The 16,357-nt window shown below is 52.5% G+C and overlaps 1 protein-coding gene across 1 annotated transcript in view; it reads left to right on the top strand.

The window, feature by feature from the left end:
• Positions 1 to 238: 238 nt before the first annotated feature.
• Positions 239 to 16,357, top strand: part of MMP15 (matrix metallopeptidase 15) — a 38,969-nt gene continuing 22,850 nt past the window's right edge. The window contains exon 1 of the mRNA XM_043984768.1: positions 239 to 914. Within this exon, the coding sequence (XP_043840703.1) occupies positions 762 to 914 (153 nt within the window). The 5' untranslated portion in view covers positions 239 to 761. The remainder of the gene's footprint in view (positions 915 to 16,357) is intronic.

Here is a 16,357-nt window from a genome sequence, read left to right as displayed (position 1 = left end):
CCGGCGCTGCCCTCTAGGCCCTGCCGGCAGCCCCTCCCTCCCCGCCGCCTGGCCGGCCGGCCGAGTGAACACACGGTCCCTTTAAGAGCCGCGGAGGAGAGGAGGAGAGGGAGGGGGGTGGGGAGCGGGCCCCGAGCGCAGGAGCTGGCTCAGAGCTGCGCCGATCCGGCCCCAAGGACGCGCGGCGCTCGCTCGGGCTCGGGCTCCCCCTGCCCTCCCCCGCCCCGCCCCGCCCCGCCGGACGCCGTGGGGGGCCCCCTCCTCCCATCCCCCTCCCGCAGACCCCGCCGCGGGGGGCGAGGTGCCCCGGGCACGGGGAGGGGGCGTGCGCGCCGCCTCCGCGGGGCCCCGGGAGCGCACGCCTCCGCCTCGCCGGCCCCGGGCATGGACAGCAGCCGCAGGCGCGCTGCGCGGAGCCCTGGGGAGCGCAGCGGCCCCGGGCAGCCCCGAGGCTGAGCCCGAGACAAAGGCGGCATCCGGCAGGGAAGGAGCCGGGAGCGCCGCCCGCACCTGGCTGGCCGCCGGGCTCGCCCCCCTCGCCGTGCCCTCCGCCGGGCTCTCCACGCCGAGCCTTGGGAACTTGCCTGGTGGTGCCTAAGAGCTCCCCTAGGGAAGGCGAGCACCGGAGGGGTGGTCCCGGCCCTCGCGGGGCTCTCTCCAAGTTTCCGAGCCCCCAGCCGGGAAACCTCAAGCCCGTGCCCAGCCGGGGCATCGGGGCTCTCGGACCCCCTCCGCAGCCCAGCCGAGCCAGCACCGCGAGCATGAGCGGCGGCGGGGCCGGGCGGGGCGAGCCCCGGAGGCCGGGCTGGGCCGGGACCCTCCTGGGCACCGGGGAGCTGCTGCTGCTGCTGTTCCTATGTCTGGGCCCCCTGAGCTGCAGCGGGGTAGCCGGGGACAGCGAAGTCAACGCCGAGGTCAGTAAGCACGCTCCCTCCTGGGGGGCTCGTCCCTCCAACCTCCCTATCCGTTTCCTCCTTCCTTCGCTTTGATTGTCTTCTTTGCTAAACTTTGCATCCTGCGCCCCCCCCCATTCTTCCCTTGCTTAATAAATGTTTGGATTAGGTTGATCTGCCTGGCCTTGGGGGAGAGGATCTCCCCCCCCCCCCGAGGTAGAAGCTTTCTCTGGGTGGTGGCTGGACCCCTGCGGCTGTGCCCGGCTTAGCCCAGCCCTGCCCTGCCAGCAGGGTCTGTGCAAGGGAATGGGTTGAGGGGAAGGAATCTACTCGTCCCTTCCCCTCCATTATCTGGACCATTTTGCCCTCAGGCAGTAATGCCTCGGAGCTGGGCATTTAGCTAACCCTCTCTGTGCCCCCGTCCTTGTAGCCACCAGCCAGTCCGATGTTGCCTCGCCTGGTGAAGGGAGGAGTGCCCTGGGCTTGGGAGCAGGCTGGGGGGGGGGCGCTACTGGTCTCAGTCAAGAACAGTGGTGGGTGTTAGAGCTAGGACTGGGCCAACCCGTGAGCAAGGGTGTCTGTTGTAGTGTCTGCAAAGGCCCTCCCTCCGCACTTAGCACAGTGCTAGGCACTCAGAGTACTCAGGAAAGAGACAGAGTGATGGCCAACCACCTTATGAAGTAATGGGAGCAGAGGAGGGGAGCCAAGGAGAGCGCTGGGCTCTGACCCCAGGCTGGAGGGAGGAATCCAGGACCCCTGAAAGCTGTGAGCTTCAGGCTCCTTGATTAACACAGGTGCCCAAGGACTTCCTGCAGCCTTCTGGGGACTGGAGGAGCATACCAGAGGTCTCTAATCCTTGCCTTTGGGACCAAGGAATAAACTAAGGAGCAGATAACCCTTTGGTAAATGGCATCTGCCTATTCATTCAAAGTGCCCACTTCCTCCCTTAGAAAAGCTCATCCCATGGGGCTGGAAAATAGTTCCATTCAGTGACCAAATGAAATGTACAAAACCGGAAAGCAGTTTGTTTATTTGTTTTTTAACGTGAGCTTTTGTGCAGTTCAGCTCTTTGAAAGGGTCTGCTGTAGGTTGTGCCTGATAAGGGATAAATGATGCTGTTCCTACCTTCAGGGCGCTGACAATCTAGTAAGGGGATGAGAGGGATACCTAAAGTAATTAAAAGACAAGTTTAAGTGAGAAATGCCTAAAAGAAATCAAAGAGAGAAGAAATGGGGAAGATTCAGAGTAAGTAGGATAGATCCCTGCTAACCAGGGGCGCCTGACCTGGACCTTGAAGGAAGAGAAAGGGATCAGCAATCAAAGATATGGAGGGAAGGAGTGGCAGATGATGCAGTGCATGCAAAAGCTTGGAGGTGGGAGAGGGTGAGACCGAATGGCCCAGTTTGGCCAGAAACTGAGGGTGCCATGAAAAGAAGACTGTGGCCAGATGTGTTCATTCTTATCTTTTCCCCCCTTCCCACGTGCCACATTCTAGCCACGCTGGCCTGCTTAACTGCTGTTTCTCCTACTTGGTATTGTCATCTCCCAACTCCTCATCTTGGCATTTTTAAAGCATCGTCTGCTGCCTTCAAGGCTTATCCCAGGTGCCAGTCCCTACCCGGCTTGATTCCCCCCTAGTCATTTATGCTCTCTCCTTCTTCAAGCTGCAGTTGGTGACTCGTTTCCTTGTTGTGTCTCTCTTCCTGCTCTACTCCCCTGCCCTCCCAATGTAAACTCTTTCAACACAGGGACTGCCTTTTATTTTGTTGCATCCCCCATTCCTTGCCGGTAAGAGGCACATAAACGTTTGGGTTCAATTGGAAGCCCTTGAATGTCAGGGTAAAGGGATTTTCAGTAGGCAGACCAGGGTATTAAGCAGGGAGAAGACAAGATCATACCTGTACTTTAGATTGTTTTGGCAGCAGAGAAGCAAATACGTGTGTATTCTGCACATATACCCAAGAGAGCCCGGAGTGTGCCGGGGCCGGGGCTGGGCATAAGGGGCTTCAGGCAGAAACAGGCCTTTACCCCCTTTTGGCCCAGCTGTGGGAAGCCTGACCAGAACTCCATGTAAGGCTCCAATTAGGAGCAGGGAGGTCTGAGCCAATGCCTGCTACTCCCCCGAGGACCTGCCTGAAATCCTTCTCCAACTCAGGGCCCGATCTCTGACCATTTATATAACCCTCTCTCCCGCCCTGTGAAACTTCATCTTTTCCTTCTGCCTGAAATAAGAACAGAGTTGACTCCATACAGAGCATATCCCCACCTTAGCAAGCCTGGGGCCGGCAAAGGAGAGTGCTTCAAGATTTAGAAAGGGAGGATCTGGGCAGTATTTGCTGACTGTCCAGACGCTCCGGGTTTCTTTCAGTCTTTCTTGTTCCTGATGGAGAGACCGAAGTGGGCCCGAAGAGATAGCAGTTGCAGATAGGTGGGGAGGAGACAGACTCCGGGCACAGGCAGTGTAGGCTCACCTCGGAGGCCAGGTGTCTAGGTTTCACCGCCACAGGCTAGGAGGTCAGATGTGGAGAGGACTTCCCTGTGCTTTTTTCCCTAGCCCATTGATACCCTCAAGCTAGGTCTCTGGAGAGCGGCCCAGTTTGGGGTTTTGGATCTCAGGCCTGGGAACTGTTTCTATTTTCAGCCTCACACAAGGCCCTCCCTTCATTCCCTACCCTGCCTGCCTGCCCGCCTGCCCGGTAGTTCCCCTTAGCCCGCTTCTCTGCCGCCCCAGAGATTTTTCCGATCGAAGCCAGCTGGTTCCTGACCTATTTTAATAAACTCCTCTGGGGAAGGGCAGGGAATTCCTCCTAAGCTCCAGTTACACCAGAGAGCCAGCTGAGGCTCATGGGGGGGGGGGGAGAGCGCAGCCCCCCACTCTGTGTGTGCGCGCTCTCGTGTCTCTCTCATATGTGTGTAGTGTAGTATGATGAAGGCCAAGCTTCTGATACAGCCCTAAAGGGAGGCCCAGCTCATGTTAAGAGTCTATTTGACCTCCAAAGCTTTGGCCTTGGGATATTCCTAGGATTCATTATACTCCTTACCCGTATCTTATTATCTATGGGCTGGTAAGGCACATGTGTTATAATGAACCCTGGCCTCTTCTCTGTGTCATGGCCCAATGGAGAGAGCACCAGATTTGTGGTCAGGACACCCTGGGTTGAGTTTCATCTCTGCCTCTTACTACCTACATGTCCTCAAGCTCACTGGGTCTCATTGCCCTAATGTGAAAGAATGAGCAATTTGGATTCAACTCCCTCCTGTTCGACATCTGCAATTGGCCAGTATGGTCTTAGCACTCTGCTGGGCACTGTGGAGGTGATGATACTGAAGGAAAAGAATCTGCCCACCTGGAGTTTATAATCGAGGAGTGGGAACAAGAGATACACACACACTTGATTGGAGAATAAGATGATGATTGTGTCATATATGGACAACTCAGGGGTATAATGGAAAGAGCACTGAGTTCAAATCTGACCTCAAACTCTTAGTAGCCATATGACTCTGGGCAAGTCACTTCACCTCTATATATGCCTCCGTTTTTCCATCTACCTCCTATGGTTGTTAGGAGGATCAAATGAGATAACAATTGTAAAGCACCTAGCACAGTGCCTGGCATGTAGTAAGCACTATTCTCATAATAATAATTATCGTTATTATTAAAGACTCCTTTTGACTACTCCCACAGTCACCACTCTCTCCTAGATCATCAAAAATCTTCAACTGCTTTCCCTCCCCACCTCGAGCCTTCCCTCTCTGATCCACCCAGTGGCCAGAGTGATTTTTCACCCCAAGCACTGACCTGACTGTGTCTCTCCCCTCACTCAGGGAGCTGAAGTGGCTCCCGGTGACCTTCAGGATCAGATGGATACCCCTCTGTTTGACATGAAAGCTCTTGATCCACTGGTCCCTTTCCCCCCTCTCCAGTGCATCAATGCCACCCTACTAGTGGTTCCTTGTGCTGGACTCTCCATTTCCTGCCTTTTGCCTTTGCACTGGCTTCCCTCCATGCTCAAATGCCTTTCTCCCTCACCCCTCTCCACCTTCCTGTTCCTTTCTCTCAACGTTTGAACCCCCCCCCCTTCCTAATGCCTTTCCTCCCGCCTGAGATTACTTTCCATTTACTCTGAATATATACATGTTGTCTCCCCTCATTAGAATGTGAACTCCTTGAGGGTAGGGAAGGAAAGAAACAAGCATTTATTAAATGCCTACTGTGGTCTAAGTGCTTTAAATAATATCTCTCTCATTTGATCCTCACAATAACCCTGGGAGATAGGTTATTATAATTCCCATTTACAGTTAAGGAAACTGAGGCAAACAGAAGTTAAGTGACTTGCCCAGGGTCACACAGCTAGAAAGTGTCTGAAGCTGGGTTTGAACTTGAGTCTCCCTGACTTCAAATGCAGCATTCTCTACACTGTACCACCTGACTCCCATGGGCCCATGCTTTTGCCTATTTTTTGTATACCCATCCCTTGGCACAATGCCCATCACATAATATGCACTTCATAAATACTTGCTGACTGACTCATTGGCTTCAGCATTATATTGGACAGCCTGTTACCGGCGTACTTCACTGAGAGGGGAGGTGTAAGTTTGCCTGGTTTTTCCCTCTGCTGATATCTAAATGACAATCCCTGGTATTCCCCACCTTCCCCTTTCTGTCCTCTGAATTATTATGAAAAAAGTGGGCAGCTGACTGGTTCCCTTTCTTTTCCAGAGCCAAGGACCCCCAAGAGGAGAGAGCCTTGGTTCAGGATCTGGAAGATCAGCTGGGTTTCTAAGTTTAGTCAACAGTTGAGTGTGCCCTGGGCACAGCCTCTAGAATACCCTAATATGTGACAGGGATGGACATGGTGTCATAGCAACCTCATTGCACCTGGAGTCAATCAACAAGCATACTAAGTGCTTCTGATGCACCAGGGTACTCTCCCATGTGCTGGGCGTGCCATTCCAAGGAATGAGACAATCCCTGTTCTCAATGAGCTTACAGTCTATTGTAGGGAGATAAAACCAAAAGGAATTAAGCATTGACACTGCCATTTAATATCCGTCTGTCCTTTAGTGACATGTTTGCTGTACCTTCACAAAATGAAGCGATTAGGCTAGGGGCACCTAGGGAACCTGACTGCCTAAAATCCAGTGCATTGAATCCAGTCAAAGAGGCAAATGTGACCCTCATCCGCCAACCCAAGACTATACAAAGATGGTGAGCAAGGGAGGATAACCCCGCCCTCCCATACAACATCCTTTGGTGCCTCTGTCAGAGACAGGATCTTGGGGTGGGTGGGCCATTCCTTCTAGGTGTCAGGCCGGCCAACACGGAGTTTCCATGATTGAAGATAGAGAAGATTCACATTCCTAGACTTTATGGAACAAGGCTCCCATCCTCGCTCACCTGATCTATGTGCAGTCGCTTAATTCTTTCCGTTACACCCTAAAATACAATGTTTCTGTCCATCCTCCCAACTCCCTCAAGAGGGAGGCTCTGGGTAGGGGGGCGGATCACCCCAAAGACCCCCGAAGATTTGACACTGCTCTACCTCCTTGCCCTCTCAGGAGGAAATAATAGCCACACGCTTGACTGAACAAGAAGGGCAACCTGAACCACAGACATTTCACAGAGAGCTGAGAAGGGGCCTTTTGGGTAGCCAGGCAGCAGAGCAGAGAGAACACCAAGGTTCCAATCCTGCCTTAGATACCGGCTGTGTGGCCTGGGACCACTTGGCCTTTCTGAGCCTTGGTTCCTTCATCTGTAAAATGAGAACAAAGATAGCACCTCCCTCCCTGGGGTTGTTGGAAACGAGCGCTTTGCCAACCATGACCTCCTATAGCAGCCCCCCCCGCCCCGTTACTGCCCCCAGATCTGGGGATCCCTCAGCAGTAATGGAGTTAGACTAGCTGAAGGGTCAGCCATCGAGCTCAGACTAAAGTCTAGGGAAAGGACAGCTGGGCTGTCGATTCTGGCTCTCCTCTTCCAGAGCTTGGGTCCAGGGAGCTCACTTTGCTTTTTGGCTAAGGCATCCTGGAGTCACTTAAGCCTCTCGAGTTTTTGTTTGTTTGTTTCTTTGGCCAAACCAAATATTTCCTTCTGCCCCCCAGAGGGGGCAAGAGGACCGCTCCTTTCAGCTTTCCTCCCCCAACGTCCCCCCCCCCCATCCCAAAGCCAGCTTCAGACCAACACCCTCAGCCAGGTGTCACCGGCTCGGATCTCTGGGTGGAGAGCTAAGATATCAGAAACATGAACACACTCCCCCCACCTTTCGATTACTCACCCCAGGGGAGCCTTGGGAGAGTAAGCGACCTTTGAAACTGGATAATACCGCTGAGCAACGGGCAGGATCTGTTTGCTTTATTTCTGGTTTTGGCTGCAAATTGCAGCCGTGACCCCAGGCACAAGCCTGGCTTCTTAAAAGGCACCGACAAAAGGGACTTGAGATGGGTGAGCAACAGCAGCCAGATAGCAACGAGCCGCAGTTGACCCAGTGGGATGGGCCCAGTTATGGATACTTGATCTTATCTCATCCAACAGAGGTCAGCCGATCTAGGCCCTGACCCACCTACTTAGAAGCCTGCTCACCAAGGTCAAATTAGGGCCATCCATCGGCGAGAGATCTCCCCTGCACGAGGGTACTCTAGGAGGGAGGTCAGCTCCAAGGGCCCATGGTAGATGAGCTTTGGAGAAGAAAGTCAACACCTGAACTTGTTTCCTCCAAAGCCTATGTGTAAACAGTGCTGCTGATTTGGAAACATGTGAGTGGGGTGGGACTCATTCCTGAACACCAGTGGGAAATGCAATGAGGGAAGATGAGAGGGACTCTTCCATACCTGTCTCGCCCCACAGGCATTTAATAAATGTTTATCACCTGACTCAGAGTCCAGGATCCCGGGTATTCTTGCACAGCTACCATACAACTGCATGGAATAGTGGGAGGTGGGGGTGACCCACTGGATTTGGAGTCAAACAAGCAGTCTGGGTTGGAATAGTGGCTTTGTTACTGCCCACGTTGGGTCCCCATAACTCCCCAGGCCTCAGTTTCTCCTTTTATAAAATGAGGAGATTGGATCAGATGATCCCTCAGGACCCCTCTGGCTGTGAGTCCTGTGATCTTATTCCTCGGGCATGCCACTGTCCGTCGTCCGTCTGCCTCTCGTGCACAGCTGAGACACGTCACGTGCCGTTGGTTGGGGCCCCTCTGTCCGTGGCTGCTGGCATGAAGAAGGCCTCTGAGTACAAACTACTAACAGATGGTCATTCATCGGTCTGGCGTGGTATCTCCACTTTTAAGGAATATTTAGCAGCAGCATCCTGCACTAGGACAGCAATGGGGTAAAATCATAGTCTGATCAGGGCCTGGCAATCAATCTAGCTGCCTTCCTATTCAGATTTCTACCTGGGCTTCCATAAAGGAGCCACCCAAGTCGCCTGAGAATGGCCCGTGGACAACAGGGGCCAAGAGAGAACCCATAGTTTACTTATTGATAAACCTCTCTGGATAACTTTTTATTTGTAGTCCCCGATGCCTCAAATGGGATCATGGTAGGAATAGAATGCTTATTAAAAAAAGCAAATCATGAGTACTCCACAGAAGACCAGGGTTCAGCCCCCAACCTTGGTCCGAGACCCCGATGTAGAATACTCATGGGTGCTTCATCTTACCTGTACCCCAAGGTAGAGGCATTTAAAAATTCTGCTACAGATAGCCATCCCGGGACTCATGCTTCTGTTTCAGACACCGTTCCAGTCTAAAGCTGGGCTAAGAATATACCAGCTAGGCCATCCACACTTAGGAAATAAAGGGATGGAGGCTTCCCTTCAGGCTGTCTGTGACCTTGCTTGTCCTGGCTTGCAAGGGCAGCGAGTGAAAGGAAGGCTTTTTCAGAACAAGCAACACCTGATCTCAAAGATGAGTCAAACAAAGGGAGATTGGGAGGGTTAGGTGGGAGCCAGAGTAAATGCCAGGTCAGGGAGAGCTGGAGCAAAAGCTTCTGGGTCAGTCCGAGCTCTTCTTCAGAGTATTCTTTAGGGAAATACATGGAGTTTGAATGGAAGAAAGAAGAGACTAGAAACAGAAAGCAACTAGGAGATGATTACAATGGGTCAGGCAAGAGGTGATCTACAGGGGCGTCTTCTTCATGAGCAGAGAGAAGGGGACAATAGAGGGAGAGCTGGCAAAACTTGACCAATGATTGGATATGATGGGTGAGTGAGAGAAGAGTCTAGAACCAAGGTCATCAAGAAGGAGTGATTGGAAAGTTTAGGGAAGGTGCAGGTTTAGTGAGGAAGAGAAAAGAGTCCCAATTGGGACATCTGAGAGCTATCTACTAGGTTTTTTTTTTGTTTGGTTTTTTTTTGTGAGGCAGTTGGGCTTAAGTGACTTGCCCAAGGTCGCACAGCTAGTAAGTGTTAAGTGTCTGAAGGCAGATTTGAACTCAGGTACTCCTGACTCCAGGGCCAGTGCTCTATCCACTGCGCCACCTAGCTGCCCCTCTACTAGTTCTTTTTGCTGGCACCCCATCCAGATTGCGCAGTGTGACATGTAGTTGGCTTGGTAGAATTTTATTCAATCAACAAGCATCAACCTACTATGTGCCAGACACTAGCTGCCGGTGCTCTATCCACTGCACCACCTAGCGGCCCCAAGATCTGTTCTTAAGAAAAATCATTTTAGGGGTGGCTAAGTGGCGCAGTGGATAGAGCACCGGCCCTGGATTCAGGAGTACCTGAGTTCAAATCCAGCCTCACGCACTTGACACTCACTAGCTGTATGACCCTGGGCAAGTCACTTAACCCCCATTGCCTTGCAAAAAAAAAAAAGGAAAAAGAAAAGAAAAATCATTTTGGCAGCTGTAGGGAGGATGGGTCGGAGTGGTGAGAGGATTGAGGCAGGAAGGCCAGTTGGGAGCTCACTGCAGTACCCTGGGAGAGAAGTGATGAGGACCGCTGCATGAGAGAAAAGGAGGGAAAATATGGGAGAGATACCACAGAGGGAGAAACAGCAAGATTTGGCCACTGATTGGATATGTTGGAGGTTAGAAACCTGTGGTACTAAAAGAATGGCTGTGCTTTAAGAGAAATAATGATGTTTGGGAGAGGGGAGAGTCTGCAGGCAAAGATAATGAGCTCTGTTTTGGACATGTTGATTTGGAGGTGTCTTTAGGACCTTGAGTTTGGAACGTCTGCTTGGCAATTAGTGATGTGGAATTGGAGCTCAGGAGAGACTGGGGCTGGATGTGCACATCTGTGAGTCATCACCGACTGCAGGGCAATGACAAGACAGTGGGCACTGACTAGAACTGAACCCCAGGATTATAGCCACAATTAGGGGGTGTGGGGTGGATGATCCAGCGTTAGATGGGAGGTGAAGCAGGAGAGAATAGTATCCCTAAAGCCCAGAGAAGAGAGAATTTATTGCTGAGAAAGTTGTCAACATTATCAAATGCAACAAAGAGGTCCAAGAGGATGGGGGCTGAGAAAAGATCATTGAGAGATCATTGGTCACTTTGGGGAGGCTGTTTGAGTTGAGGGATGAGAATGGAAACCAGATTAGAAAGGGTTAAAGAGTGAGTGGTAAGGAAGCAGATGGTCTAGGAGTATGGGCAAATTTTTCTTGGGTGTTTGGTTGAGAGGGGGAGAAAAGGGATGGTATAAATTTGAAGAAATGGTAGTGGCTAGTAAAAAGGGTTTGAGGGGGTTGTTTGTTTTCGTTTTTAGGGAGAAGGGCAGATGTTTAAAGTTGGTAAGAAAGGAAGCATGAGACAGGGATAATTGAAAAGAAGAATAAAGAGCAATCTGCTAGAAAGGTTGGGAGGGGATGGGGCAAAAGGTAAATGTCCACCTCATCGGAGGAAGGAAGGAAGGGAGGGAGGAAGAAGGGAAGAAGGAAGGAAGGAAGGGAGGGAGAGGGAGGGAGGGAGGAAGGAAAGAAGGAAGGAAGGGAGGGAGAAGGAGGGAGGGAGGAAGGAAGGAAAGAAGGAAGGAAGGGAGGGAGAGGGAGGGAGGGAGGAAGGAAAGAAGGAAGGAAGGAAGGGAAGAAGGAAGGAAGGGAGGGAGAGGGAGGGAGGGAGGAAGGAAAGAAGGAAGGAAGGGAGGGAGAAGGAGGGAGGGAGGAAGGAAGGAAAGAAGGAAGGAAGGGAAGGAAGGAAGGGAGGGAGAGGGAGGGAGGGAGGAAGGAAGGAAGGAAGGGAGGGGGAGGGAGGGAGGGAGGAAGGAAGGAAGGGAGGGGGAGGGAGGGAGGAAGGAAGGAAGGAAGGGAGGGGGAGGGAGGGAGGGAGGAAGGAAAGAAGGAAGGAAGGGAGGGAGAGGGAGGAAGGAAAGAAGGAAGGAAGGGAAGGAGAGGGAGGGAGGAAGGAAGGAAGGAAGGGAGGGAGAGGGAGGGAGGAAGGAAGGAAGGAAGGAAGGGAAGGAAGGAAGGGAGGGAGGGAGAGGGAGGGAGGAATAAAGCAAGCAAGCTTATTAAATACCTACTATGTGCCAGGCATTGTGCTAAGTGCTTTATAAATATCTCATGGTGGGGGGGGGAATGATGTTTAGGGGTTTGGAAATTAAAAGGAAGCTCATAGCAAATGGTCAACATTTTTTCAGTAAATGGAGTCTAGGTCCTCTTTACGAAGGTTGGAGGGAGGGGGGGAGGGTTGGAAAGATAGAGCATGAATTAGGAAGGAATCTTTAAAATCACTTTGCTGCAATGAAAGCCTGGTTGAAGTTAGATGATATAAATTTCTAATGTATCTTCAGCTCGGATTCATGACTTTAGTTCTATTCCTTGATTGGATCCACTCAGCAGTTCTAAATCTTTTCTTGGTTCCTCAAGTCCCCAACATTTCTCCCACCCTCTTCCCTTTTCAGTCATTTCAGTCATGTCTGATTCTTCCTGCCCCCATTTGGGGTTTTCTTGGCAGAAACACTGGAGTAGTTTGCCATTTCCCCCCTCCAGTTCATTTTTGTATGTTTGTTTTTGGTGAGGCAATTGGGTTTAAGTGACTTGACCAGGGTCACACAGCTAGTAAGTGTCAAGTGTCTGAGGCCGGATTTGAATTCAGGTCCTCCTGACTCCAGGGCCAGTGTTCTATCCACTGCGCCACCTAGCTGCCCCTCCAGTTCATTTTTACAGATGAGGAAACTGAGACAAATTGGGTTCAGTGACTTGCCTGAGGTCATGTGGCCAGGAAGCATCTGAGACCAGATTTGAACTCAGGAATGAGTCTTCCTGACTTCAGGCCTGGCACTCTATCCACTGTGCTGCTCCCCATTATGTGTTGGCTAAAGTGAGCCCCTCCCCAAACTAGCTGCCACCTATCTTTCCATCCTTATTTCCTATCACTCTCCTTCCTGTTCCTCCACCTTGGCTCTCCACCCCTTCCCTCTCTACATCCACCCAAGCCTCCTGCTTGCTCAGAATGCATTCTCTCTTCCTCCCTCCTTCCCAGAATCCTTTTCTTCCCCCAAATCCCAACTCACATGGCATATCCAGTGGAATGTAAAATCCTTGAAGGCAGGGACACTTTGGACTTTTCACCCCCAGTCCCCAGCAGCACCTGGCCCATAGTGGGCACTCAGAAGCTTGAGTTTAATGGATGAGCCCAGTGATTATAAAAAATACCCCAGAGACAGTGAGTGCTAATGGCCAAGGGAAGGGGGACAGGAGCTGGACCAAAGCCCGGATGAGAAAGAGGACAGAGGGGCCCACGCGTAATGGTGCAGGACTGGATGTCACAGGACTCAAGATGAGTCAACAGTGTGATCTGGCGGCCAGGAGGGCTGCTGGAGGATATGCTGCATTCAGAGGACCAAGAAAGTGAGGAGTGTTGGGGTCAGTTCAGAGCGCCCCATTTAAGGACACACGCGGATACACTGAGATTTCGTTTTGAATGGTGGCTTCAGCCCCGACTCTCCTGGGCCCCTTGTTTGTCATTTCATCTCTGCTCCTCAGTGAAATAGGGGAGGGAGGATCAGGCGAAGTCATTGCCAAGGTCCTTTCTGGTCCCCGGTCCTATGACCCCAGAACTGATTTGTCGCTCTGCACCTGGAATGCCCCCTTATTCCAGCAGTGGCTCTCACATCAGCAGCTTCTCCTGGGTGGGGCCGAGCAATGGAAGAAAAGTAAACACCAGCATGGGTCTGTGGTGCCGGAGATGGGCCCCTCACCCCTCCGCTGGCAACCTGGAGAGCCCTCGTGATCTCTGGCTGACGGCCAGCACAGAAACTGTGGGCAAACAGACATCTTGGCTCAGCCCCACCCGTGCCCTCGCCCATAGGCTACAGGGCCTCTTTGGGTTTTTTCCTCTATTAAGAGGGGTGCGGGAGAGCTCTCACCTCCAATCCCAGGGCTCTGGTTGCTGGGGGTTGGCCTGTTGGGCCTTATAGATGACCTCTGAAAACATCAGAGAGGAGAGACTTAGGCTCTTGTCTGCCCAGGGCCCTGTTCCCTCATCTCTGTCAGGGCTTCTCCCCCAAATCCAAGTTCCTTCCTTTCCCTCCCCCCCTTCTTTTTCTTCCTCCTCCCACTCAGATCTCAGCTGGATTGTGACCTGCTTTGTTCCTCTGGTCTCCTGGGCAAGGGCTGAGCTGAGAAGGTACCACTCTGAATTTGGAGGAGTAGCTTCCCCCCACCCCCACCCGCATGGTTCCTGTTCCCGGAAAGGGTCTTGCTGACCAGGAGAGGGACAGCCCCCACCTCAGCCTCCACCGGGTCAGGATAGATCAGCTGAAGTGGTGCAGGCCCAGGCCCAGAATGCTCTTATCAGGCAGGCCTAGATAAAGCTCCCAGGTCTGGAGGCTGGGCAGAGGCAGTTTTGCCCGGAGCTCCCTTTGTCTCAGGGGATCTGGCTGAGCCTTGAAAGGCTCTGAGATGGCTCTGGCTCTGGAGGGAGGGGAGGCTGGCCTTCTGGATGTGGATTATCGATCATTATCGATCCGGGCGTCTGTCTTCCCAGACATTCCCGCAGAGATCATCTCCATCCTCACCGCAGGCGGCCCCCATACTGCTCCCCACACCCAGAAATGCCGGCCTAGGGATATCAAGACACTTCCTGGGTGGGCAGCAGGGGGTTGGAGGCCCCTTTCTAAGATACTGGGCCACTCCACAACATTCCCAAGATAGCCCCCTCAGAGAACCCCAGCCCACCCCTGGCAGACCCTTCTCTTGCCCCTCTTTAGGAGGCCAGGGAAGCCTCAGGGTGCTCACCACCCATGGGGGCCTTTGTGCAGGCCTAGAGTCCAGGGAAGGCCATTCAGTGAGGGGGGAGTGTCAGGCAGATAAGCTGGGGCATCAGGGTGGGGCTTGTCCTGCCTTGTCTCCTTCATCCTCAGTGCCTTCTTCCCAAGAGCTTTTGGATTCAGTTCCAGCCTTCCCATCCTTCCAGCCCCCGGTGGGCTCCTCTTCCTAAGCATTAGGGTCCATCACCTGCCAGGCTCATTCAGAATTGAATGGGTCACTGCAAGGTACTGAACGGTTCATAGGTTAGGTTGGATTTAGTCATCTCCCTCCTTAGCTTGTAAGCTTCCCGTCCTGAGGGCAGGAGAGTGGGACACTTGCCTTTCCCCATAGCACTTTTTTTTTTTTTTTGGTGAGGCAATGGGGGTTAAGTGACTTGCCCAGGGTCACACAGCTAGTAAGTGTCAAGTGTCTGAGGCCAGATTTGAACTCAGGTCCTCCTGACTCCAGGGCCAGTGCTCTATCCACTGCGCCACCTAGCTGCCCACCCCATAGCACTTCTAAGAATTCCATTCACATTGCTGAAGCACTCCACGGTTTACAAAACAACCCTGTCAGGTGGGGCAGGTAGGATGATTGGGCCCGGGTTCAAACTCTGTCTCTGCTGCTGTTGACTGGGTCTCAGACCAAGGCCTTCTGGCTCCCAGAGTGGTTCTCTGTCCAGCATTCCACGCTGCTATAGGACCCTAAGTACCCAGTGCATCCTTGTTTAATGAAATGTCAGCCTCAAGTTGATAGATGCCGACATCTGGCAAACAGCAAACACTTCTTAAATTCCTGTGCTGTGCCAGACCCTGTGTTCAGCACTGGGCATACAAATAGAAAGACTGAAACAATCCCTATTGTCATTATCCAGGGGTGGGGGAGAGGTTCAAGGCTTGCCCAACTGAGCCCCAGCAATCTTGACTGCCATGTTGGATTCAGAAGGAGGGGGGAAAGAAGACTTCTCCCCTGGATGGCATAGTCCTTAGGTGGTCCTATGTTGTGCCCTGCACCCCTCCCTGGAGGGAGGATTCTCCCCCTGACCTCCACTAGGAGTGTGGCCCATAGCCCACACAGCCTCAGTCACTTGGGAGCCGCCATCTTGGTTTTTCTAACTGCTTGCCTAGGGAGTGGGGGGATGGTTTGGTGGAGGAAGGGCTAAGCCCTTTCCTCCCTCCTGCTCATGTGGGAGGCAGATCCTCCGACATCAGCAAGCAGCCAAGCTCTATCAATGAGATGAGTCTATTTAAAGCAGAGACTGCCAGCCACACAGTGATTTACCCCATGCCTGGTTAGCAGGCCCCCATCCCCTCCTCTCACTTATTAAGAATGGCTCCCCTTCCTGATTACCGTTGAAGCCCATTTGCATGATCTCAGGAAACTTCATTATGGATACTCCTGAAGAGGGACTCGGAGGAAGGAAGGAAGAAGAAACCCTACCGCAGGCGCCAATCCTATGAGCCGGTGTCTGGGCCTGATTTATACACACCTGGCATCCGGCCACCCCGAGCAAGGGTTTGATATGGGAAAGGCAGAGCGGAGCCGAATTGATCAGCTTTCTTCTCTTTGTCTCTGAACTCAGTTCCACCCTTCTTCATTTCCCCATCCTCCCCTGCCCCACTATTTCATGTACCCCCTCTTCTTCCACTCCCCTGAAAAAGGTGGGGTTCAGGAACAGGTCAGTGTGGTGGTCCTTTCATGCCAGCATCTCCTCTGGGGGGGAATTGTGGGGGAGGGGGAAGACGACCCCATTTTCTGTAGCTCAGGAGGGGATGTTTTATTATTTGACCTCCTCCTCCACCCTGCCCCTCCCCCTCGCCTTTCTGAGGCCATTAACCCCATCAGGTCCCTTAGCCACTGTCACATAGAGAGGACTCCCCAGCAACTGAAGAGCCCTGGAATCCAGTCCCAGCTCTATACCCTTGAACCTGCCCTTTCTCCTCACAGAAAATGAAAGGGTCAGACAAGAAGGGCCCTCCCAACTCCGGGACATCCCTTCCTCTCTGCCCCCCTCCCCAGCTCTGGACTCTCTGAAAACTGCCCCACTGTGTGCCAATGCCTGGGATGGCTCCTGAGAGGTCATGTCCAGACCCAAGGGACTAAAGTATCAGTTCTTAATGTGGGCCCCGTGAACTTGATTTTTAAAAAAATATCTTGATATAATTAGTTTCCTTTTGAAGTTCTAGGTATTTTATTTGATGAATTCAAAAACATGTTTCTGAGATGGGGTCCATAGGCTTCACCAGAATGACCAGCAGAGCAATC

This window comes from Dromiciops gliroides, chromosome 2 (assembly GCF_019393635.1).
Source record: "Dromiciops gliroides isolate mDroGli1 chromosome 2, mDroGli1.pri, whole genome shotgun sequence".
NCBI classification, from domain to species: domain Eukaryota; kingdom Metazoa; phylum Chordata; class Mammalia; order Microbiotheria; family Microbiotheriidae; genus Dromiciops; species Dromiciops gliroides.
This window is presented reverse-complemented; position numbering and strand designations above follow the sequence as displayed.